Source organism: Cydia strobilella, chromosome Z (assembly GCF_947568885.1).
Source record: "Cydia strobilella chromosome Z, ilCydStro3.1, whole genome shotgun sequence".
Classification (NCBI taxonomy): domain Eukaryota; kingdom Metazoa; phylum Arthropoda; class Insecta; order Lepidoptera; family Tortricidae; genus Cydia; species Cydia strobilella.
The window spans coordinates 20,301,966-20,329,901 of NC_086068.1; the positions used below are offsets into that span (position 1 = coordinate 20,301,966).

At 39.3% G+C, this 27,936-nt stretch overlaps 1 protein-coding gene across 1 annotated transcript in view; it reads right to left on the bottom strand.

The window, feature by feature from the left end:
* Nucleotides 1–633: 633 nt before the first annotated feature.
* Nucleotides 634–27,936, bottom strand: part of LOC134755141 (probable cationic amino acid transporter) — a 107,871-nt gene continuing 80,568 nt past the window's right edge. The window contains exons 8-11 of the mRNA XM_063691618.1: nt 10,575–10,746; nt 7,558–7,741; nt 2,432–2,556; nt 634–722 (exon numbers count right to left, since the gene is read on the bottom strand). Coding sequence (XP_063547688.1) covers nt 634–722; nt 2,432–2,556; nt 7,558–7,741; nt 10,575–10,746 — 570 coding nt within the window. The remainder of the gene's footprint in view (nt 723–2,431; nt 2,557–7,557; nt 7,742–10,574; nt 10,747–27,936) is intronic.

A 27,936-nucleotide genomic window follows, 5' to 3' on the forward strand; every position in this document is an offset into this window, starting at 1 on the left:
TCATCCGCATATATAAATGTCCACCGTGCTGCGTTCTGAGCACCCTCCGTGAGAGTATCTACGTATCTAGTACCAAGCTAAACAGATACGGGCTGAACACCGATCCTGATAACTCCTTCGGTGACTGGTATTGAGCTGGTTACTCCCGCGGTGGTCCTGATCACAGACCTGGCTTCCCGGTACATGTCGGCTATTATACTGAGACCAAAGATAGATATAACTCCGTAATAGATGGATACAGTGTAAGGAAAAAACGTGCCTCGAAAATCAAGAAAATTTGATTCTCGTTCAGAGGGCGCTACTAGCTTTGGCCTACTGTCGTATAGATGGCGTTGACGGTTTCGTGTGTTATTTAACAATTTTAACGCATATCAGTGAAAGAACATGGGTCAAAATCATAAAAATAATTAATGCAAATAAAAAAAAATCATTTATCCATATTTAAATACATTTTATCGTATTTTTATAAATCTTCATTTTTAGTTTTAAAGTGTGTTGACAGATGGCAGTGAATTTACTGGGGTTACAAAATTTACTATGACAGTACCGCTCTAGTATAAGTTACTCTATGACTGAGACCGACGTATGTATGCCTCGGGGATGTTCTTAGTACGAAGACACCGCCATATTGTCTCACGAGGCCATATACAGCGGTTTTTTCTTATCCCGGTATTCTTCAGCGATGGTATTGAGAGCAAACATTGGGTCAATGGTCGTCATGCCTGGCACAAAGCCGTATTGGTTGAAAGAGAGCGTGCTTTCCATCCGTAATCGACTATCGATCACTCGCTCGTACAACTTCATGGTATGAGGGTATGACACATCAACTTTATGCCTCTATGGTTGTTGCATTCATAACGATTGCCTTTGCCTGTATAAAGAGGTACAATGGTGCTAAGCCTCCACGTATTCGGCATGTGTAGGGACTCCAGCATGATAAAGTTGAACAGATTTGCCAGTAACACGACGCCTTTATCTCCTTAACACTTACACGCCTCAATTGGAATGCCATCTGGTCCTAGAGCTTTTTTGTTAGCCTTCTTGTTTAAATATTTATTGACTTCCGATGGTGATAAAGGCGCTATCATTACTTTATTCGGTTGCGGTGTCGGAAGACATAAGGTGGGACTTTTAGTGTTCAGAAGTGTGTCGTAGTACTCGTACCTACGCTGTATAATATCCCGATCGCTTTACAGTATCTGTCCACTCGAGCCCTTTAGCAGTTTCGTTTTTGTGATGTCTTTAGTTGCCTGATTACGTCTCCTTCCAAGTTCATATATGTTTTTCTGGGCCTCTTTACTCTCCAAGCTCTCATAAATACCTTTCAGGGCTTTAGACCTTCTTAAGCGACTACTTTCCTCGCTGCTTTTATGAGATTTTTATATTCTTCCCTATCTTCATCCGTTTTAGTGACTTGCCATTTCTTAAAAGCTATTTTCTTTTCTTCTAGAGCAGTTTGCACTGGCTGAGTCCACCATCACGTTTCTGTAGGTATTCTCTTCCCCCCTGATCCCCTGATGTTCTTCCTAGTACTTTGTTAGTCGCTCTGAGAATATTACTCTGTAGGTGCTCCCATATCATTGGCTACATCACGTTGCCTTAATACTTGAAGCAGGGGGAACGCAGTGCCTAACAATTATTATCTTAAAACAATCATTGATTTTTTTAAATTATACGGACGGAAACACTTTTTTAATTTGCATAAGTTAATTGGAGTGGCGCTGTTAACGTCCTCGACTCCACAAAATATCTAATTTGCGATTCTGAAAGTAGTAGTATCTAACAAGGTCACGCCGATGCCACGCCGATGACGCCGCATCGGCGGCGGCGGCGTGGAAACCTCGTCGGCGGCGGCGGCGCGCCGGCGCGGCGCTCATATCTACTATGAGGTCAATGAGAGGAAAGATCATGTTTCGGCTCAGATTATCGACACCAACGGTATTAGACGAGATGGCTATTACGTTCTTCTTAACGTCACTGTCAGTCAATTGAGCAAGAGAGAAAGGGGGATAGTCACGAGTTGGGATATTTGAAAGAAAATTAGGGTGTCCAACTTAACTGACCCAGAAAAAGTGGCAGAAGAAGAAAAATGCAGGCAAAACTGGTCGAGGTCAACGCTATAATGAAAATAGTGACTAGTAGTAATAATGGGAACCCTATAAAAATCGCACTAAATAAGAAATATAACGCAAAAATGAATGAGCAGACTATCAGGTAAGGCATGATAATAAGCGTAGCGGTTTAGCCATAACGTGGTCACAGGCTGCCGCAGCGGGGAGAGACGAGAAAACATATGTAAATATGGAAGTAAAATCCGAAATGGAGATGGTCAGATAGCAGCGACTCACTGCTATGAATGATCTTTAATGGCAATCGCCACCGTGCTAAATCGTGGCCAAGCCGTAAAGCCTGCTGCTGTACACACACTCACCGATGCTCATCATCTCCACGAGGACCTCTAGCTGCGTGAGCAGCGCGACGAGTGCGGCTGCCGCGCCGCCGCACACCGTGGCCAGTGCCGGCGTGCCCGTCGCCTCCGAGATGTTGGCCAGCTTCCTGTACAACCATACAACGTACATCAAAACTACGAGCTCCTTAGCCTTTGTTTGAAGCTGACGCCTGTTTAAGCGTAGGTAGGTATTTCTCTTAATCGGGAGCCGTGGAGATCAAGGGGCTAAGTATAAAAATTATTATTTCACCGTTATAAACAATATCCAATCTTAAATATATTAACTGGTTATTACTTTAATTTATACAGGCTTTAGCTTTACAGAAAGAGATTGTTTACTAAACTTGTTTACTGAAATTCCTTGTAAAAGGCTGAATAACAATAGGGAACGCCCGTCAGGGCCCCTATTTCTATATTTTACTCGAAGCTTTTCCTTCTGGCAATCCAGACTCAAACAAACTGAGTGCTTCCGATTAGTATCTTTTGAAGCGTGTTATTTTTATTAAACTCGATGTTTTATACATGCACATAGGCGCATGTAGAAATTAATTACGTACGGTAATAATTTTCTAGTAAGATAATACTAGGCCATTTAACAAAAACCGCCATCAATAACTTTTAGAACCTTTTTCGGCTAGGTAGTACTATTTAGTTATTTCCAGATTTATTCCATTCCAGAATATTTACTCGATTCAGATAGAATTACTTAAGCGCAAGAAATAAATATTTACAGTGTAAGGAAGCGTAAATGGCATTTGGCAATTGGCAAATCTGAAAAAACGTTGTATTTTATATTGTATTGTGCCTACTTTGATTTAAAAAAGCGAGAGATGGTGATAGTGACCTGACTACTAAGTATGTAGGTAAATCTCTACAAGGTAGAGTCATACAGCGTAATATTTTTACTATTTTTGATATGACCACATAATCAAGGGTAGTTAGTTTAGGCTTTAATGAACACACTCATTGGCTTTATAAACTTTTATTTTTCCATTTAAAATAATTCAGCAAGCAAATGTATCACTACATTGTTTTTTTTACATGGGGGATAAATAACGTTACGATGACAAAGTCACCGTGACTCGCCGTCAAAAGGTGTCACTGTGACTTTTCACAAAAGAACGACGTTACAAAATCACATACGTTCCTACTGTTCCCAGCGCAGTCTCTGTTACTCAAACCACGACAAACGCGGAGCGTGACGCTACTGACGCTGTGACTATCCATACTGTAGCTGTAACTCGGCTCTAATCGGGCTCAGCCGGAGTGTTCGGGACAAAAAAAAAACGTTCGTTACAAATATCACAGTGACACGGGTAACAGGCGTGACAAAGTCACGATGACTTTTCACCGTGACTTTTTTGGAACGGGATCGTCAGTCACTGATATCAAAATGTAACGCTTTTCCCCATGTCTAGACGCGATGTCACAATCACAACTGTCACAAGTGGTTACGATGGGTTACGACCAAGGGTCTGACACTCTTTGATAGAGAAAGATAGTCTTATTGCGATTCCTATAAGAGGAAAGAGAAAATAGTGCCATGCTTTGTCCTTATCACCGACCCGGTGGCATCATAGGTAGGAGGCGATGGCGAAATACCGAAATGTATAAGAGTGAAAGAGAAAAAATCCTATGCTGCCCAAATTTTATATGAATATTCTTTCTTTTACCCCCGGTCGCTCGGTGGCGCGTCTATAATTACTTGTATATACTATGTCTATGGTTACGACCATAGTTACGACGTATAGTGCCTGCAACATAAAGTAGTAGAAATTAAATGAGGGCGCCACTTTCTACGTAACTGTCACATTTTTGATGTAATTTGCGTAAACATGGCAACAATTTAGTATGTTTTTTTTTAGTTCCATTTTATTTAATTTCTATTCTACTATATAGCTGGTCAAGCAAATCTTGTCAGTACAAAAAGGCGGCAAATTTAAAAAATGTAGGCGCGAAGGGATATCGTCCCATAGAAAAGTTGAATTTCGCGCCTTATCCTACTGACAAGATTTGCTTGACCAGCTATATTTTGTCAAAGGACTGTCTCATTTCAAACATAGACAGAGAGAATCATACTATCTTTGTCTTACACTAGTACTTGCACCCAAAAGAAAAGGATTAGTATAATTTGTTTGTTCTTGTTTACTGACAATTTGGTTTGACCAACTATAAAAAGTACAATACAATACAAACAATAAATATTTCCTTGATATACTATAGTTGGTCAAGCAAATCTTCACAGTAGAAAAAGGCGCGAAAATCAAATTTTCTATGGGACGATATCCCTTCACGCCTACATTTTTTAAATTTGCTGCCTTTTTCTACTGACAAGATTTGCTTAACCAACTATATTTCAAATGCAAAAATACAAAATACTTTTTAAATTTATATTTAATAATAATAAAATAGGTATTTTTTTTAATCACAAATACTTAAAGATAAAAGGTACTCTGAATAGTGAATACTTACATATAGTCTGAATAAAAAGTATTACTCGGAATTTCTGAGTTGGAAACGCTCTATTTATAATAAATAGTGTGTAAATCACACGAATTAATCCGTGGTCAATCACAATCAGTCCTCTAGACTAGTGCAAATTTATAATAAATAGTGCGTAAATCATAGGAATTCATCCGTGGTCAATCACAATCACTCCTCTAGACTAGTGCAAATTTATAATAAATAGTTTGTAAATCACACGAATTAATCCGTGGTCAATCACAATCACTCCTCTAGACTAGTGCAAATTTATAATAAATAGCGTGTAAATCACACGAATTAATCCGTGGGCAATCACAATCAGTCCTCTAGACTAGTACAAATTTCGAGTTGTTTCCTCAACCTCATGTTAACTGGTAGAATGGATAAATTTTTAAAAGCATTTATTATTTTACTACTACTAATTCATATAATGTTGTACAGCTAGTATATGCCTCTCGTTGGTGTGGTGAAAACGTCTCGTTTGTGTTTCACCAGGGTAAAAAAGTCTGTTCACCTCTCGTGCCTTAAAACCATCGCAACGCTAAAAATTCCACTTTTTCAACCACTCGCTACACTTGTGGTGGTTGTGGTCATATGCGGCGTTGGCGTTACTAAGCAGAATCAACAGTTCCACATGGAACTGAATGAGAGAGTTGCAAGGATTGTAACGTCAGGTCAGGAGAGATTTTAACTTATCTATTTACGTATTACGAGTATTTTGAAAATAGAAATAGGTCCCAAAAACTATTTCAAATAAAACACAACATAGTTTTCTTCAAAAGTTATTTTGTATTGGCATTTTAGAAACAGTTGTGGTTAAGAGTAGGTAAATTTATATTTTCTTTCAGAATCATTTCATACCACTAAAACCTACGTTTGTTTAAGTTTTATATAGGTACTTATTAACCGACTCCAAGATTTTAAAGGAGGAGGTTCTCAATTCGGTTGTGTTCTTTTTTTATGTTTTTTAATCCATAACTCCGTCATTTCTGGACCGATTTTGAAAATTCTTTTTTTGATTGTAAGTATATACATACAGATTGGTTCCGTTTTTGTCAAAAAGCAGTTCTGATGATGGGATCCATGAGGAATCGAGGGAACTCCTCAAATGTTAAAGGCATACATATAGTGATTTTAGTATTTTCATCAACAAATTAAGCACTTACATTTAAAAAAGTGACATTTGATAAAGTGGAACTGCTGATGATGATCAGAATGGAACTCTTCAGTGACGCATAGTTCACGTTTGGCGATTTGTCCTCTTCGTTATGTTTGTTAAGCAAGTTAGGTTTTCAAGAAACATTATTGTCAAGCTCGAGTTCTGATGATGAGATCCATGAGGAATCGAGGGAACTCCTCAAATATGAAAGGCATACATATAGCGATTTTTGTATTTTCATCAACAAATCCAGCATTTACATTTAAAAAAGTGACATTTGATGAAGTGGAACTGCTGATGATGATCAGAATGGAACTCTTCAATGACAGATATGTCACGTTTGGCGATTTGTTCTCTTCCTTATGGACCCCGACCCAAACTTGGACCCGGACTAGGACCCGGACCCGGGTCTGGACATGGACCCCAACTTACCCGGTCCCGGACCGAACTCTGACCCAAACTTGAACCCGGACAGCCGGACACGGACCCGGACTCGGATCCGGACCCAGACCTGGACCCGGAAATGCTACTAGAAAAGTGGGTTATTTTTGAACTGCGATTCTCACAGAACAGAACTGCTATCAGAAAAGTAGGTTAGATTAGAGCTGTGACCCTTACAGAAACGAAATGCTATCAGAAAAGTAGGTTAGGTTAGGTTAGAACTGTGACCCTTACAAAAACGAAATGCTACTGGAAAAGTGTGTGGTTTTACCTCCTTTTCTACATAATTAGGCAAAAGATACTGTCTTTTTCATTTCATTGTCTGGAATCTAAGAGTGCACCATCAACAATAAGTGAACTTTCAGCGGCATCCCCCATTGAAGTCGGTTTTTTTTTTTCTTAAAAATTATTATCAAAAACAGACGTAGTATTACAAAAGAATTATGAGTTGTACAGGGAAGATAAGTTGTTTTGCGAACTATTCTACTTAAGCTTAATCGTGGGTACAGTAAATAAACTATGTCTCATACGAACGCTTGAAGTAGAGTACATCGTGTATATCTTTATCTGTTATTCAATTCGAGGCAAGTATTAGATATGCGAGGAGGATATGCAAATTAAATTTAACTTTGATCATATTTCATAATGGTTTGGCTCTCGGAATAGAACTTTGTATTGTATTTTTTTATTTCTTTGTTATATTTATTACTGTACTTGGGCAAAGTTGATAATAGTTATAAATTTACTCAGCTATACTCGTATCTATTGTAAGTAAGTCTTTAGGACTTCCTAATACCTACTAATAAATCTAAGCGTCGTAGAGATCTATGCCGATCTCCAATAATTCAATTAGCCCTCGCGTCTTGAGTGGTATGCACCGGGCAGGCGGAAATAAATAGGTAGGTAGGTTAAAAATCTGTATAAGAGCGTAACGATATCGCATCGATGAATCAGGGGGAGCTTGATCGATGTCAGCGAGGACAGCGAGGCGTTAAGATAAAATAAGATAAGATAAGATAGTTACTTGAAGATGAGTCCGTCGTGGGCCATGGCGTAGACGACGCGCGGCATGGGGAACATGGAGCCGAACATGGAGACGGTGAGGCCGGCCAGCGCGCCGACGGCCACGATGTACTTGCACGTGGGCGCGCGCACGTGCGCGAACATCTGCACCAGCGCGCTGTCCGTGTCCACCTCGTCGTATGGCACTGCGAAAAATGCTTGTCACTACCATCAAACACTATTGTATAGATCGTACGTATACATATACACGGTGTTTCATGACTCACTGAAAACCTAAAAACAGTTTGTTCAGTAACGATAGGAGAATCGATTGCGCTATGTTTTAATGGGGGTATTTTTTTTATAATTTTTATTATTTTTACACGCCCATTCTACAGGTTTCTAATGCAACAATATCAATAACTAGCATTTGACACGTTCTTTGTCAATGAGCAACACCCTTAACTGGCCATTGGTGGGTTACAATGGCCAGTAAAGTTATCTCGTTGCAGTAAGGTATGCAAATGGTCTGTTAACAGCGTTTACGATGGTAACTAGCAATTGTTTCATGTCACTAAAACGACGAAGCATCTAGTGTAGAATTAACAGTCGAATAGAATTGTTAAGAAATCTAAACAACTAATATTTTTTTCAATATTTATCGGATTAAAGAATAAATACTCAAGATGAGTTCAAAATAAATAAAAAGTGTTGGGGTGTCTCAGGTTTTCAGTGGCTTAACACCGTGTATATACATATATGTATATATATTTAAAGGTATATATGTAAAGCCTGACCAGTAATATATGATCACGCGCCATACTGCGGAATTTCATTGAAACTATATGTTTCATACTAAACTGAACTGTCACCATACATGAGAATAACAGCGCCAACTTGACAGTGATCATATCTGGTCGGGCTTACATATGAAACCAATATTCTTTTAAGTAAGTACCTAAGTAGTATTACCTATCCAATTTATTCTGTAAGTTAGGCTTTAACAATATTTTTATAGAACTAAAATATAATATAATATATCTTAAACATATAATAACAATTCAAAGAAATGGTATGTATGTAGATAAAAGAAATATTGTTTCAAAATTATTAAGTATAGATGTTATTGGAGCCTAACGCTAGTACCGGACAAAGTAAGCTAAAGTACATAGATATATAGATATAACCAGCCAAACCCCAGCATTAATTACAGAAAAATAGCCGATTTAATGAATTAGGGGAAGGCGGGGTAATTACGAACACCTAAGGGAGTTTTGAAATAAATTAAAAGATAGTATTTGTAGGTTAACTGTAATAGCTTCTTCTGAAAGGTAAATTATCGTACTTTACTACAACCAACAGTATTCATTTCTCCTTATTTAATCAACTTTTATAACAAAAACAAAACCTCTAGTAGGACGACACTGGTCGGGCAATCACGGACACCTAATGGCACAATTTAAGATCGTTCACAATTGACCCAGACTAGCCTAAAACTGAGATCATATAAGATAGATTAGTCAAGATTAAACTTAAATTTTAAAAACGACATACTGCCTGGCTAAAATCACGGCGTTAGCCAAGTAGTCCATGGGCTAGCCAAGATATCGGTATAATTTGGGGGTAGGTACCAAATTTCCTTTTCACAGCAGCTAGATAGGTTTATTATGATATTAAAAAACCATAAATAAATAAATAAATAAATAAATATTATAGGACATTCTTACACAGATTGACTAAGTCCCACGGTAAGCCCAAGGAGGCTTGTGTTATGGGTACTCAGACAATGATATATATAATATATAAATACTTAAATACATAGAGAAAACACCCAAGACTCAGGAACAAATATCTGTGCTCATCACACAAATAAATGCCCTTACCGGGATTCGAACCCAGGACCATCGCAAAACCATGATTGCCAATTATCTAACTGCTGTGAAAAGGAAATTTGGTACCCCCAAATTATACGATTTTCTTAAATTTGGCTAGCTGGCTGTGAACCACCACAATACTTGAGTATTGTTCGTTTGGTGGTAGTTTGTTATATTTATTTGCGTATTTATTTTTGCGGTGGGAGGGCGGGAACATTAATTGCATGTAAAAATACGCAAGTAAGTATAACGGGTTAGCACTGATTGACTAGCACGTTATCTTTTCGCCGATTAGTATGCAATATTTAGGTATTAACGACATTTATTTGCATAAATAATTAGTAGTTTAGGTATTAATTAATATGGATTTCCACAAAGTAACGCCTGATTCTATTCATTAAATAAATGTCGTGTTAGAACTATTATTACTTTACAATTTACAATGTTAATGTGTTGTTACAGTGTTTAAATTTAATTTAAATAAAATTTCAATTTAAAGTATGCAAATATTTTGAATTAGTTTTAGCTTGAATATTGTGTGCACTCGTAACGCTCCACTAGTCGCTTGGCAGTAGTGACGTCATATTAGGTATCTCTTTCTAATATATAGTGAAACAGCTGCGGTCGCGATTACCCAGCGTTCGTGATTACCCTAAGGGGATATTAATTAAATTGAATGATAACTTACGCCTACTCTACGATAGACCGACATAAGTAAGTAAGATACGTAGGTGCTTGTCGATCGTGTTATTTATAACCAAACCGTATTTGGTAGACAACTCGACCGAAGTCAATAACTCGAGACTTATTTAGAATAGAACAGACTGTTCACTCTGAACAGGGACACACCTATGAAGATGGTTCTGGTGCAGCTTTAACGTCAACGTTGAGACATTGTGGACGCTTTCAGCAGTTTAATAAATATCTATTAGACAAGAAATCAATATTCTCAATTTAATATTGAAATGTAATTATAGGCCCTATTCAAATAACTACTGTGACTGCGACATCGTAGTTAGTGTACATGTTTGCCTTCGGTAAAGAGGCGAGAAGCGGAGGTAGATAGCTGTAAGTGTACCTACCCCAAATGCATATGCGTTTAAATATAAATTAAGATATTAAGAATTTCTAGTAGCTAAAATAGTAAGGTAATAAATGAAGTCACCTATTAAAGTGAGCATCATGGAGCTGCTGACGTAGGCGACGAGGATGATGCCGAGACTGAGCACGATGGCGAGCGGGATGGAGCGCTTCGGGTTGTTGGCCTCCTCACCCGTGGTCGCGATGATGTCGAAGCCGATGAACGCGTAGAAGCAGGTAGCGGCGCCGCTGAATACCTGCCCGAAAACAACTTGCACTCATGGGGAATAGCGCTATTTAATGAAGCCTCAGGCCGTAGTACTTTCAATCCCATTTTACAGCAAGTAATGAAATTATATAAGTTAATGTATGAGTGTATGTTTTTCTGTCCTGCATAGATAAACGGAGGAGTTTAGAACCGTTCATCCGTCTCCCCGTCTAGAACTTAAAACTAAAAATGTCGCTGTGTAATGGACGATCACAATCGACGAATAAGTACTTTTACAAGATCTCATTGGCTCACTCACTCATATTGTAATATTTACTTAAGTCAACATTAAACCGGCCACAGCTGAGCAAATATTTTAGACTAAATCTGAACTTAATAATTAACTAATTGTCTGTTAAAATTATTCAAACTTATAAATGTGACATACCTAGTTATAATATATTTGTATACCTAACATGTAAAATTACATTGCTTTTACTAATAAATATCCTGATTCCGATTCTGTTGAGACAAAAAGTAATAAAACGGTAATTTGACTGAAAAATGTATTTTCTCTCTCTGACTTTTATGAATAAAGACATAGCGAAGTTAATAGACCGCGGGCCAGGAAAAAAAATCCATGACCAATCACCTCCCGGGCGAAAACTCGTATATTGGTTAACGGCTATGTTTGATGAACCCTCGTGAACGTCAGCGGCTGCTCCGTTGGTGGGTTGAGGAATGGCAGCAAATAAATTATATAAAAAAATTTAGTCAACGCCTCCCGCTTAATATTTTGTCAGAGTTTAGATGCTATTGTGAATAAACAAAATCGTCAGCCGATTGTATCGCTGTGGAAAGACCGTCAGCTGGTCACATGAACATGTAAAAAAATCTTTTCAGTCATCGGCGTCATCGCCTCCCGTTTGATACTTTGTCAGATGATAGTTTAGATGCTATTGTTAATAAAACAAATCGTCAGCCTGTTGTATCGCGGTGGAAAGACTGTGTTACGCGTTTCGGTGGCTGACATTCCTCAACCCACCAACGGAGCGGCAGCTGACGTTCACGAAGGTTCATCATACATAGCCGTTAACCACTATACGAGTTTTCGCCCGGGAGGCGATGACTGACGAAATTTTCGCCTGGCTCGCGGTCTATAAAGAAAAAGCAAATCAAATAAAGCCCGAGGGAACTGGCACGTGAGAAAAATAAAAAGCTATTACGGAGCCTGTTGCTGCGCTGGTCGATTGAATTCCATTTCTGACTTCATAAAATATTCAGTGACCGCTATCATTTCCAAATAAAGATAGGAACATCAGAGAGGCCAAAAACTATCAAATACTCGTATCTGACCACGCCTCTATTATCTAGGGCCTAGTTTCTAGGCATTAGAGCGCATGTTCACATAATTTTGGCCTCCTCGTAAACTACTGGTATTTTTAACACAGCCAAAGATAAAACTCCCAATATTTTTTTACCAGCACATCATGACATTCAGCTCGTAAAGGCTCTCTTTATTCTTCACAAATTGATTAGAAAGTTGCAAAGTAAAGTTGGCAAAGTAATTTAAAGCAAATTTTGAGCTGTTATTAATTTCTTTATCTGGGGGCACGGTAGAGCAAATCGAAGCGCAACCTTTTCTCGAAGCGCTTCGTCGTTTTTTTGAACCCTCATAACTTGGGTTTGGATTATACCGGATAAACAAAATTCTCGAAATATGATGTCATTAGTGGACTTATTAAGCATAAAAAAAATCAATGATATAGCTCTTATACTTTATATTTTATTCATATTTTAAAAAACCCCGATTTCGTCACTCATCACTCACTGCTCACTGATGACCATCAAACTTTAGGGTACTTCCTGAAATCCCAGGAAGCTGAAATTTGGTATGTAAGATAGTCTTAGTACACAAACAACAGAAAATTTTAAAAACTTGAAATTTTTAGCCCCTAAGGGGGGTGGAATTTTGTATGGGGAATTAATAACCGCTGAAACCGATTTAGGTTATTTTATAATCCATACTATACCATCCATCCATACTTCCATATACTATATATACTATATACTATTATACTTACTATAATACTATACTATAATATTATAAATGCGAAAGTCTGTCTGTCTGTCTGTCTTTCTGTCTGTGTGTTCCCTCTTCACGCTTAAACCGCTGAACCGATTTAGATGAAATTTGGCATAGAGATAGGTTGAGTCCCTGAGAAGGACATAGGATAGTTTTTATCCCGAAAATCATCCCTTAAGAAAGTAAAAAGCGGGGTGGAATTGAGATAATTAACGAAGTGCCTGCTAATTTGTGTGTATAATATGCTTAAATTTAGATTACTAATGAGAATTTTTCCAGGCGCTATTCTTACTTTAGCTGCGGTTACTAAGACCACGCAGACGAAGTCGCGGGAAAAAGCTAGTATGGATATAAAAGTAAATTATGATTATTTGTATCTCCTTGGATTTAATGGGCCTTCTGATAGGCATGCGTGGGGATATAGATCCAACACATAGAGGCCCCCTTGGAGAGCTTTAATGTCATATAGAACGCCTGCTGGAACCCGTTCACGGGCGCAACAATAGACACCCATCAACCGGTCGAAGCAGGCATTATTATTATTATTATGTCTTTCCCACCACGAAACAATTGTGTTCCGGACCTTTGGGAGGCGTGCGCGGAGCCGAAGACAACACGTAGAGATCCTTTTGATACTTTAATGAAATGTACGGGGTACACCGAGCGGATGCTGCCTTTGCCCGGGTCATAGGATGCACGCAGAGGCAGCACCCGCCAGGGTGTAACGACTATTGAGAGTTGATGGAATCTAAAATAAACTAGGTTATTGGGTGAACGCGATGGACTAAATACTGAGGTATGGGATTAAAAACCGGACGCCTGCCTAATAAAACGGTATATATGCGCTCTCACAAGATAAGCCCCCACAAAAAGCTACATCTGGGATGGCTCAAAGACAACACCGGTGTGAGCTGCTCAGGACTCAGGAGTGTCGAGAGATATGCGCTGCTTTGGAAAGCACTAGGTAGACAGCCACTGTGCCAAATCGCGTCTTGTGCATCACCCCTGGAGCAGAAAACAGAGAAGAATTAGCGTCCCCTGTTAACAAGGACTATTGTATTGTAACTTATCAAAAACACAAACACAGCCCCCGGAGTTAGTTAACACCATTAACACTATGCAACACCTAAAGAATGATGAGAGACCGACAGAGGGCTCGGCACAGTGTATAACTCAATCTCAAACACAAACAAAGCATTTAGATACGTGTAAAAAATCGCCGGTCAATGCTACAAAACCCAATAACAAACGGCGGCGACATAAAACTAACGGGGATAATACGGGTAAAGTTGCGACTACCTGTAACCCTGAAATACTGCATAAGTCTAGTGAAAGCGGTGAACTAATGCTCGAGGGCTTTAAAATAGTATCTAATCGAAAAAAGCGGTCTCGAAACAAAAACATCGTCGGATCAGCAACTAACGTCGTCAGCAATCTGATTAGAGCAGCCACCCGCACAGCGAGTGTTTATGTCGCGAACCTAGAATCCTCGGTTACCACCCAGCTACTGGCGGATTACCTCACACAAATCGGCATGTCCGTCTTAAGAGTCGAAAAATTACCTGCCAATGAAAAAGTTACCTACAATGAATTTAAGGTAATAGTCCCGTGGGACAAGCTTGACAGCGTTTTAAAATCAGATATATGGCCCAAAGGTGTTATCATTGGTAGATACTACAATCATACTCAAATACTCTACAATAATCCGATCTTGACAAGTATTAGCGCGAACCACGACATTTTACCCGTTTTTGACCATCTGAGCTAGTTGAGGTAATAAATAATTTTATTGAACGTTCTTCTGCCTACTCATTTTAAATTTCCCATTCCTATCGGGACAATTAGTAGGTCAGAACATCCCAGAACGCGACACTCAAAAGAGTATTCACAAGCACAAATTAAAATAATTACGAAGTTAAAAATAGCCTCAATTAATTGTAGATCCGTACGGCGATCTACAAAATTTATTTACGATCTGTGCACCAATAACGATGTCGTACTTTTGCAGGAGACGTGGTTGCTTAGTACGGATATTCATTACTTAAACACTATTCACAGCGAATACAATAGTGTGGGTACGTCAGCGGTGGACAGTTCGATTGGAATACTACGCGATAGACCGTACGGCGGAGTCGGCATACTATATAACAACAAACTAAAAGTAATGTCAATAGACTGTGACTCGCCGAGACTCTGCGCCATAGAAATAAGTACCTCCGACTCCACCACTTTGCTTCTTATCACGGTCTATATGCCTACGGCGAGTGTTGATAATTTCACGGAATACTGCGAGTTATTAGGCAAAATACACTCCATAATTGAAGACCGATCTATCTACGACCGACTGCCTAGTGTTGGGAGATTTTAACGCGGACCCTGCGTACCGTTTTGGACACGAATTGGAGATGTTTTGTTCAGAATATAACTTTAAATACGCTGATAAACTTCTGCTACCGCGAAACACATAATCATACGTCAGTGACGCGCATAACACTACGAGCTGGCTCGACCACTGCCTGGCGACTGAAAGTGTGTTCGAAGCGATAACTGCATTGTACATAGACCTAATGGTCGACTGGACAGACCATCGACCTATATACGTCGAGTTGAAGTTGGACTCGTTGACCTCAAGTAGCAATGGGCACAATATTAAACCATCTAATTGAAACTGGAAATCATGTACAGCAGCGCAAATTGAAAAATACGCAAGTACGGTCGGAAACGATATTTGTCAGTTAATAGCTCAAAAAATTGACATGGAAATACCGACCAATACTGATTATTGCTATAACAAGATAGTGTCAATAATTCAAAATGGATCTCGAGTAGCGTCGTACAAACGTAAGAATACGCGCAAGAAGAAAAACGCGTCAATTCCAGGTTGGAATAAATACGTAGCAGAAAAATATGCCGCGTCTAGATACGCACGATGTCTATGGTACCGAGCCGGTTGTCCAGTAGGCCGAGCACATGATTGATGCGACAGTATCTCGCCGCGAGATAGACTACCCGTCTTCTACTAACTGTATGAATTAAAGGGGGATGGGTAGTCTATGTCGCGGCGAGATACTCTCGCGCCAATCATGTGCTAGCCCGGCTGGTACGGGGGAAGCGGCCGAGCGACGTAAACAATGCCGGGCGCAATTTAAATCTGCGTTACGATTGCCAAAATAAACATGAGCAAATAGTTATGGATAATATTGCGAGTGAAATGAAGCATAAACATTTTTGTAACTTCTGGCAAAGCGTAAATAAAATTTTAAAACCCACATCTAGCTTCCCCTCGCATATGGATGGAAGGACGGACGACGGCGACATAGCAGAAGCTTTTAGCAAGCTATTCACCCAACAAAAACCTGCAATAACGCACCAGGCTCAAGAGAAAGTCGACGGGGGCCTTGTATTATTTACGATCACGTCAGACGACATCAGGAAAGCACTCAAACAAATGACGCGCGGCAAGTCTCCCGGGTTAGATGGACTTACAGTTGAACACATCAGATACGGAGGCCCCGCAATGTCTCATATGTTGGCCATGCTGTTTACTGCAATAATTAGAACCGGTCACTTGCCGCAGGACTTGACAGATACCGTTATTGTACCTATCTGTAAAAATAGGAGGAAAAATATCGCAAGTGACAGTAATTACCGTCCGATAGCTCTGGCAAATATAATAGCCAGACTGCTGGAAAGGGTGCTGCATCAGCTTGCTGCTCTATACTTATACAGTGCCGACAACCAGTTTGGTTTTAAGAGTGACGTCTTAACAACCTCGGCTATATATGCCTTTAAGCATCTGCTTAAGATTTAGATTTAGATTTAGATTTATAGTAGCCTACTATCTAGTAGGCTACTATAAATCTATAAAAACGCCTGTATACGCCTGCTTCCTCGATCTCAGCAAAGCCTTCGACAGGGTTGACCACCAACTGCTGTGGAATAAACTACGTGAACGGAAAACGCCCACACCAATTGTTAAGGTACTGGAGAAGTGGTATTCCCAGCAGAAGAACGTCGTAAGATGGAAATCTACTCTATCCACAGCTAGCGGACTTAAATGTGGCGTAAGGCAAGGTGGAACTATGTCCCCGGCGCTCTTCAGCGTCTACATGGACGGGCTTTTGCACGCACTGACAAGGACCGGGGTCAGATGCTCCATCAATGGCACAATGGCCAACCACATAGCGTATGCGGACGATATGGTCCTACTAGCGCCATCTGTGGGAGCAATGCGTGAGTTACTCGCAGAATGCGAGAGGTACGCCACCGAGCACGATATGACGTACAATCCTGACAAGTCGGAATTTATGCTTATAGAGGCGGCACATATGCCCGTACACATACCACCACTGCTGCTCGATGGGGTTCAATTGCGTCAAGTGCACAAGGTCAAAAATGGCCATATTCTGCTTTCTACCTTAAAAGATCAGGATGACATAGAAAGACAAAGGCGAGCTATTGCGGTACGGGCGAATATGCTGGCTAGAAGATTCGCCAAATGTAGCAACGACGTAAAAAGGCAGCTATTCCTCAGTTTCTGTACAAGCGTCTACACAGTGGAGCTATGGGCCGACTACACCTGTGCGGCGATCAGTGACTTGCGCGTGCAGTATAACAACGCGTGGCGGGCGTTGTTTCGCTTGCCGCCCTGGTGCAGCGCGAGCGCCATGTTCGCAGAGGGGCGCGCGCCGGGCTGGGCCGCGCTGCTGCGCGCGAGGAGCGCCACCGCCAGAAAGGCGATCTACGTCTCCTCCAACACGCTGCTGTCAGCGGTCAGAGAGTGGGACGCCAGTCCGCTGCACGAGCGCTGGAGGGCCTACCACAAGCCTGTTAAATCGGGGTCGGGGTGACAAAGATTTTTGTGTTTTTGTGTTTGTGTATGTCTTAATCTAATTTAATTTAATCATATATTATTATGTAATTCGTTTTAAATGTTTTAAACTCATATGGAAAAAAAAATCTGGCATTCATAAAGCTCTAACGACCCCACTCTGGCCGGCCAGCTAAGGCAAGCCAGAGGCAGGGAATTCTTATTATTTATCATTCAAATTGAAATCATGACTTAAAAGTAAAACATGAGCAAACAACTCAAAATTTTTATCTGATTACTTTGCACACATGACGATAAAATGTAACTTTTTTATTAGTTTTTCAAGTACAAAGAGCCTTCACGAGCTTGGGTAGTGAAATAAACTATTATCAAGCGTAAGAAGATATTAAAATATTGATAGAACAATAATACTAATCGATTATTTCAGGGGCGTTTGCTAATTGCATTCAGCTCTTGAGAATATGGTTCTATTTTCTTGAAGAGCTCTCATTCACCCGAGCGGCCTCCAGATCAGACGATCGAAATAAATTGAATGATAGGCTGTTTAAAACAGATGACAATATTTATTTAATCTTTTAACTAGAATGAATTATATGGTCTCATTTAAATTTATGTACTATTCATGCATTTTATCAAATAGGAAGGCGGATGGATAGGTAAGTATGAATTCACTATAAATTTAACATCTGTACGGATATATGTACTGTATAATCTATACACGGTGTTTCATGACCCACTGAAAACCTAAAAACAGTTTGTTCAGAATCGATAGGAGAATCGATCGCGCTACGTTTTAATGGGGGTAAATTTTTTATTATTTTTACATGCCCATTCTACAGGTTTGTAATGCAACAATATCACTAACTAGCATTTGACACGTTATTTTGTCAATGAGCATTGAGCAACGGGTGTTATTTAATCGATCTGCGAAATATTCCTATTTTGATGAACAAAAATATATATTTGGTCAGCCAAAATGTGTATTTGATCAGCAACTTAAGGTTAGCAAGTATTTCAAAATCAGTTCGCAATTTATGTCATAATGAGCTGCTTTAAATTGATTTGGTTGGCAAATTAATTATTTGATCGGCAGTAAGTGATCCACCATTAATCAAATTTTGTTAAGCAGTCAGTGGGTAAGCGGATTATTTTATTTTGGATTACAATTTAACTGATCCGCAAAAATTAGTTCTAACCAAACTTAACCCACTTTTCTAGTAGCAGTTGGTTTCTGTAAAGGTCGCAGTTCTAACCTAACCTAACCCACTTTTCTAGTAGCAGTTGGTTTCTGTAAAGGTCGCAGTTCTAACCTAACCTAACCCACTTTTCTAGTAGCAGTTTGTTTCTGTGAATGTCGCAGTTCTAACCTAACCTTTTTTTTTTTGTTAGGAGGGAAAAATGCATTACGCATACCACCCGGGTGCGGGGGGTGTCCCGAGTGGTTATGTGGAACTCCCGTCTAGGCTAATGAGGCCCACGGTGTACCCACTAAAAAACCCCATATGCCGCCTCGTCGCCCTATTGGTGGGGTTACGGGAACGCTTACGTTAAGGAGCCGCTCGTGGGTGAGTACCCACGAGCGGCTCCTTTTCGAATGCCCGAAGGCCCTTCACGCTAGGCGCGCCAGATGGTACGACGCGCCTTCCTCCTCGGCTTCCGTTCTGTATTGTAGCGGACCCCCCTGAGCCCGCCACAAGGAAGCCACGGGCGCCAGAAATTTCCCCGGCGCCCGGCGACAGATCAGGTTTATGCTTCTGCCGCAAAACAACAACTCGGCTGCAGAGGACAGGGAGAACGGCACATCGTAACACCGACACTCCTCTTCCTCTGCAGCCCCACCAACGCCGCTACAGCGGAACGGCGCCGCCATTTTCGCAGGGGATAGGGAGAGTGGCGCATCGAAATACCATCACTCCTCTTCCCCTGCGATCCCACCTCGGCCGCCGAGGATAGAGAGAATGGCTTACCCGCTTACCGCAATACCGACACTCCTCTTCCTCGACGGTCCACCTTCGGCGCATCACAAGCGGGCTAAACCAGCCCACTTGGAGCGTCCTCCTCGGGCCAGCCCGCGACCCAAACAGGCCGGCCCTGGTTGCCTCTTCGCTTCACCGTGGCGTGGGTGACCAAGCCACGGTTACTAAGCCCCTCCACCACGACAAGGTGAGCAACCCGCCGGGGGAGTTCTAACCTAACCTAACCCGCTTTTCTAGTAGCAGTTTATTTTTGTGAAAGTCGCAGTTCTAACCTAACCTAACCCACTTTTCGAGTGGCTAATATATTCCATTTTACACCTATAATACTCTCAAAGTACCAAAACGGATAAATATCACCATTAAATACGTTAGAACACCGCAATGTGACTGCTAATAATCATTGAATGAAATGCACGCGCACGATTCCGCTTCGCCTGCAACCCTGCCGATTTTTCAAATCAAACGCAACCCATCGTATTATATCAGATTACCATTTGTTTAATATGCATACGTCTCAATTAAACTGCCAACAAATTTTTAATCTTGCTGACCAAATAATAATTTTGCAGCTCAACTATTTATTAAGCAGATGGATATTGGTTATAATGTTGACCGTTTGTGAATTATTTGCTGAACAAGAGTTGCAGCTCGATTTTTATTTATTGCCGGCAACATATTTGTATGCTGCCCAAATGATTTAATGGCAATTTTTTTTTGCAGATCAGTTTTAAAAATGGCTGATCATTTAATTACTTCCCTTGAGCAACACCCTTAACTGGCCATTGGTAAACCTTATCTCGTTGCAGTAAGGTATGCATATGGTCTGTTAACAGTGTTTTCGATGGTAACTAGCAAAACGACGAAGCATCTTGTGTAGAATTACCAGTCGATTAGAATTGTTATATAACTAAACAACTAATATTTTTTTAAATATTTATCGGTTTAAAGAATAAATACTCAAGATGAGTTCAAAATAAATAAAAAACTGTTGGGGTGTCTAAGGTTTTCAGTGGCTCAAGTAACACGTACCGTGTATATATAAATGCACGTGTCCTAACTGACTGACTCATCAACGCAGAGGCGAAACCACAAAAGCTAGAAAGTGGAAATTTGCACACCAGGTTACATTTATAATATGTATAAGAGATAAAAAGCGATTTTGAGAAAATCGACCCCTAAGGGGGTTAAAAAGGGGATGAAAGTTTGTATGGGGTTCAAGTTTTATTTTAAGCTAGGAATTTGAAATTTCGGGAAAAGATATATTATTAAAATACAAGAAGAATAATTTCAGTGTTTTTGAAAATTCATCCCCTAAAGTGGTGAAAAAGGGGTTAAAAGTTTGTATGGAGATCAAAATTTTTTTCAAGTGCGGCAAATCATTGTATATGGGCATATTATTAGAATATAGGAAAAGTAATTTCTGCGTTTTTTTTAAATTCATCCCCTAACAGGGTTATAAAGGGGTTGATAGTTTGAATCCATTCAAATGCTTAGAAACTTCTTGGAAAGGCATAATAGCCGATTACAAAAAAAATGATTTCGGCGTTTTTGAAAATTCAACCCCTAAGGGGGTTCAAAACGGGATGAAAGTTTGTCTTGGGGTTCTATTTTAAGTTTAAGCTAGGAACTTAAAACTTTGCAAAAAGGTATTCTATTGAAAAACAAGAAAACCAATTTCAGCGTTTTTAAAGATTCATCGCCCAAGGTGGTAAAAAAGGGGTTTGTATGGAGATCAAATATTTTTGTGAGTGCGGGACTTGAATCTTTGTATAAGGGCATATTAGTAGAATAGAAGAAAGGTAATTTCAGCGATTTTGAAAATTCATCCCCTAAGGTGGTGAAAAAGGGGTTGAAAACTTGTATGGAGATCAAAAAAATATTCAAGTGCGGGACTTGAAACTTTGTATATGGACATATTATTAGAATACAGGAAAAGCTATTTTAACGTTTTTTAAAATTTATCCCCTAACAGGGTTAAAAAGGGGTTGAAAGTTTGTATAAGGTCCTAATTTTATTTTAAGATATTTAATGAAAAGAGAAGATAATTAATTTCTGCATTTTTGAAAATTCATCTTCCAAGGTGGTAAAATATGGGTTGAAAATTTGTATGGAGATCAAACATTTTTTTGAGTGCGGCACTTCAATCTTTGTATAAAGGCATATATATTAGAATAAAAGAAAACTAATATAAGCGTTTTTAAATATTCATCTCTTAAAAGGATTAAAAAGGGGTTGAAAGTTTGAATCTATTACAAATGCTCAGTAACTTCTTAGAAAAGCATTGTATAAGATAACAAAAAAGTTATTTTAACGTTCTTAGAAATATATATATATATATGTATATATCTACGAGTATTATACAAAATTCCTTACGCAGCTACACCAAAACATGTACAGAAAACTTCTTAGATGTGTGGTACTTCTGAATAGTGCATGAGTAGGTACTTGTATTTATTGAAAAATAACAAAACATTGTGTGAAACTCATGAACGATCGTGTGATATAAGCGCTATCCGATCAAGCGCGATTTGATGGCGTTGCAGCGCCAGTCATGAATTTCATTTGTACGGTTTCCACGTCGACGGTTCAGAATGAATGCTTCGCTAAGGGGTTGGAAGTTGGAAGCTATGAGCACAGCGTCGGAAATTCCTTTGACACAATATGATTAGGATTTATTCGTCATGCCAACAAATATTCGCTATTAGGTTTCTGATTTGGAGAATGTAATAAATTTTTTATTCCATAAAGATTAAGGTACCTACACTCAGCATCAAAAATTACGAATCAGACTATGCGTCAAAAGTAGCTTAACAAAAATAATAAATAAATAAATAAATGTCTGTCTCACACTATATTCAGCAAATTTTTATTTAGTCTTTTTCTGAGGAGGTCAGATTCTCAGTAGGTTAGGGAGTTTTTTTCGTAGTAGGTTAGATTGGAACACGGACGGGAGAGGCGGGTAAATTTTCAGATTCTGTCAATTTACCCCATTTCACACACAAGCGCACTTCACGCACACTACCTCACTTTACAGGGGCAGGTCAGTGACCCCGTCATGTTTTTTTTTTTTAAGATAGTGTTTTTAGTTTGGTATTAACCGCTGGCCTCCTTTGAGGAACAGAAACTGTAAAAGTGCCCTCTAGTACACTTGAAGCGCACTATTTCGACAAGACGTATTTCGTTTTAAATAGTTGTGAATAGTCGAGTCCGTACCTCTACCATCAGTTGGCAGAGTAAATTTCACTTACTTTAAGTGAATAAACGCGCCGTACGTCACATATTTACGTCGGTTTACGTATTATGTGCCCAACTTCACTCCACTGCAAACGATGCTGTCCCTTTCTAAGTATACTAAAAAACAGAGCAAGAATTATATCGGAGTATTGTACAGCGCCTCTAGGTGTCACCTAAAAAACTAAATATCAAACGTATGAGTAAACGGTAAACTACCAGTTTTGACATTGGCATATTTACTCACGTCTACGCGGTCAACGTCAAGTCAACGTATATTCACCGGCCAATTGTCTTCATAAAGCACGTGCCTTCCTAAACCTTGACGTTGGCGGAATCATCGACAATATCGATGGAGCCATAATACCCAAAGATTGATTGAAGTCAACGTAATTTACTTTCTTGTATATATGTATGTGTTTATTGTTAATTTAATATAACTGCACTCGAAATATATATAATAGTAACTGCACTCGAAAATCAAGGTATTAATTCCACCTATATAAATCTCATTCAATCCATATACAACAATAGTACAGCGGACGTTAAGCTACAGTCATCCGGTCCATCGTTCCAAATACAGCGAGGTGTCAAGCAGGGTGACCCGTTGTCTCCGAAATTATTTACAAGTACCCTGGAAGAAATCTTCAAGAGCCTAGCAGCTTCCTGGCAGGATAGAGGAGTGGTCATCGGTGACAGGAAGTTATCAAACCTTCGCTTCGCCGATGACATCGTTCTCTTTGCCCATTCCGCTGCAGAACTTCAGGTAATGCTCCAAGACCTGAGCAATGCAAGCCTTCAAGTTGGACTTCAAATGAATCGAACCAAAACTCAAGTGATGACCAACAGCAGGAAACGTACGGTTACGGTAGACGGGCAGACTATACACTATAGGTATATTTACTTGGGCCAGTTAGTCTCTTTCAACAACAGGCAAGACAAAGAAATTGAGCGCCGTGTCGAAAACGCCTGGAAGAGCTACTGGTCCATGAAAAAGCTGATGAAGGGTAGCCTTCCACTGTCACTGAAGCGAAAACTCGTCGACATGTGTATCCTGCCCGTCCTAACCTACGGTGCCCAAACATGGTCACTCACAGAGAGTCAGAAGTCCAAGTTGAAGGTATGCCAACGGGCTATTGAGCGCAGCATTTTAGGTGTGAAGAGGACCGATCGTATCCGAAACACCACGCTGCGCGCAAAAACCCGCATTGCTGACGTCGGTGAGAAGACTGCTAGGCTCAAATGGGACTGGGCCGGTCACGTCTGCCGCATGCATCCAGACAGATGGGCTAGCATAGCCACCAACGGAGATGGCGGGACGACCTAGACACCTTTCTCAACAACTGGCCAGAGGAGGCACTATATCGGGAGTCGTGGAAAACAAGGGGAGAGGCCTTTGCCCAGCAGTGGGACACCATAACGGGCTAGTAAAAAAAATAATATATATTTTTTAAGCCATCATATAATGTTTATAATTCTCTGAATTCAAAATTCTGGGCTAAATCATCAGTGGCGTGCCTAGAGTTTTGGAGTAAGGCAAGCCGAAAGATTATGTTTCCGTAATAACTGTCCAATCTTCACTCTTTGTACTCAAATGAATTTCCTAGCGTATCGAGGTGAGCTAATCATAGCGCACAGGGCATACTCATACTACTACTAGATAGAATTTTACAAACATATCAGGGCCTACCGCGAACACCGAAGTTTGCAAGTTCCAGGCATTTTTCTCTGTCACACTAATTATTTACGCCTTAATTGAAGTAAAACAACAATCCCTTGTGTTTTGTAAACGGCCGTACAGAATTTTCTCTTATGCGACTGACTTGTAATACGTGGACACATCCCTTCCCTTCACAAGAAACGACTTCATCCATAGTTAATGTAGCCACTTTCATAAGTTTTACAAACAAATTAGAGGACAAATTGTAAGTACAAACGCGTAACTGAACAAGGCCACATCGACTAAATAATAATATACTTAAAGTTGATTATTAAACACGAACTATGCAGCTAACTTCATACCAAATAAAATTGCTATAGTTTGTCAAACATGAATCTAGATTCATGCTCATTTCAAACATAGACAGAGAGAATCATACTATCTTTGTCTTTCACTGGTACTAGCACCCAAAAGAAAAGGATGAGTATAGTTTTTTTGTTCTTATTTACTGCCAATTTGGTTTAACCAACTATAGTCGGTAAATAAGGCCCCATTCGCACGAGAGTTTTTTCAACGCGCGTTAAAAAAGCGTTTAAATGACAAATGGATAATCATGTATGTATTCACACGAAGGCGGTTTTTAAGCGCGGCGCTTTTTAGGGTTCCGTAGCCAAATGGCAAAAAACGGAACCCTTATGGATTCGTCATGTCTGTCTGTCCGTCAGTATGTTTCAGCCACTTTTTTCAAACAATTAAAACTATAATGTTAAAACTTGGTAAGTAGATGTATGTTGTGAACTGCATTAAGATTTTCACACAAAAATAGAAAAAAAAATTAGAACTGAAACTCAAAAAAAATTTTTATCTAACCCATACGTGTGGGGTATCTATGGATAGGTCTTTAAAAAATGATATTGAGGTTTCTAATATCATATCTTTCTAAACTGAATAGTTTGCGCGAGAGACACTTCCAAAGCGGGTAAAGTGTGTCCCCCCCCCTGTAACTTCTAAAATAAGAGAATGATAAAACTAAAAAAAATATATGATGTACATTACCATGCAAACTTCGACCAAAAATTGGTTTGAACGAATTTAGTAAGTAGTTTTTTTTTAATACGTCACAAATCGTAAACCGCAATTTACCTTTCACTCACATTTCACATAAAAAATACATTGTTTAAATTGTGTAATGTACGGAACCCTCGGTGCGCGAGTTCGACTCGCACTTGGCCGGTTTTTATCGAGCACTCTTCGATTTTCGACGTTGAGCGTTGGCCGTAAATTGAATTGAGCATACGGAACTCCGTGTATCTGTTCTCACAAGCGTTATAAAAGCGCCGGCGCTGCTGTCAGATGGCTGTCGAGTGTCAATCTTTGGTGTCAATCGTCATGGCTCTGCCGAGACGCGTTTGAATACATAACGCATATCGTACCATTCGTAACAAATAACTATGTTGGAGCTCGATCCCGAATTATTAATTCAAGAAGTCGAGTCCCGACCATTTTTACCGGAATACGCAAATAAACTACTTAAAAAATGAAGCGTGTGTTTATTACTATACTTCCACAAGGCAGGGACTGCAGGGAGTACGACTCACAAGTGATTTTTAAGCGTTCATATGAACACAAATATCAGAAACGGTAAAAAAGCTCCAACGTCGGGTTTTAACGCGACGCTTTTTAAGCTCTCGTCGAATGGGGCCTAATCTAATATGTGTTCAAAACGCGAGTTTTAAATGTTATATATATATATATATGCCTATGCACCTCTTGCTAAACCATAGTGTTGTTTTGATTACACATGATTTTCTGTATCAGAAACTGTATGTGTGAACTGGGTCTAATGACAAGCAGATTAGATCCACGCAAAAGCAAACAAAAATGGTATTACTATGATAATCTAAATTATCAAATCTCATATAGTCTTATTTATATACTTATATATGAAGTTAGTATGAGATGTAGTTATTACTGTTAGTTGTACATACTTACCAAATATGCTACAAACCTATTAAAAAAATAAAAATAAATAAATAAATAAACGTTTATTCAAAGATCTTACTTACAACTAAATACCTATTTTCTTCTGCCAAACCACACAGTGGTTTGTTGGCAGACGAGGCTCCTTACAAAAAATACCACTTCATTTTATTATTATTTATTACAACCTTGGAAATATTGTTGCGTTTCAGAAGGTACATCATTTTTCTAGCAAGTGTTCACAAAGTTAAATATCTAGCATAATCTACCTCTATGACTATATAACATTTTTAGAATTTCTAGAGTTGCCTGTGGCCTGTTTTATTTACAAATTGCATTGTAGTTCGAAGCGGTTAAAGTACCTAAAGATTACTCAGGTTTAGGTGATTTATCAACTATACATCTAACTTTCACTACCAACATATTTTTAGTTCTTATTTAGTTTTTAAAAAGCACTATATAACACTATATTCTTCAGATATCTTCCTGTTTTTATAATTTCTGAATGTGTAATGATGTTTACTGGCCAAGTCACATCCAGAATACTGCACATTCGGCCACATCAGATGATGTGGCTGTGATCATACAGTTCCATAGCTGTTACTTAAGTTTCCAAGTTTCATCAGCTACTATCATTGTTGTTATACTCCTGAAAAAGAATAAGTTTATAGTTTATTTAGGTGTAAGTTTACTGCTACCTACGTTAAGCATTATACACATTCATACTTTATAGATTAGTCACTAATCATATGGTATATTTACCTTGCATTTTGAAAAGGTATCGAGACATTATAAAGACATCGATGGACAGACATGGCAGGTTGTCTGATAGGATTAGGCCTTACAATAACACTCCATCATTATATTTGTGGGGTTGTTTTCTTGGAGGAACAAAAGTTTTACTATAAGGCGTTTAATTCGACCGAACTTTACACAGTATAGTTATTTATTTTAATATTATTTTCTAAACGGGCACTTGCCTCTTGTTTGACTGTTTGACACTCTTAGCGTACGTTCAAATACTTCTGTTTTTTCGTGTGTTTTAGGTAAGTCGTGATAAAACTACAATGATTAACTAAGCATTTAAATGATAATTTCATAACGGAAATGCATTTGTAACATGATAAAACGGTAATAAACATCCGAATAAAAATATTTCGTTCAAATATTGTATAGGTAGTTTCCAAGTTGACAGAAAATGTCACATCGAAAACGCACGTATTTTTCGATGACATCTGTCACGTTTATTCGCGTAAACGGCGTAAAGTATTTACCTTGACTTCCGGTTCGAGCGCCATCTTGATAGTTAGCATCGTGATTAATTACTTTGTTTTTTGCTTATTAATATTGTTTAAAGTGTAATATCGATAGCTTATTATACAGTAAACTAATGTGGTAGTGTGCAGTGAATGGAGAATTAATTTTGAAGCGCGTTTAACCAACATCTTGGAGTCAACGGCCGGTAGTCCACGTGC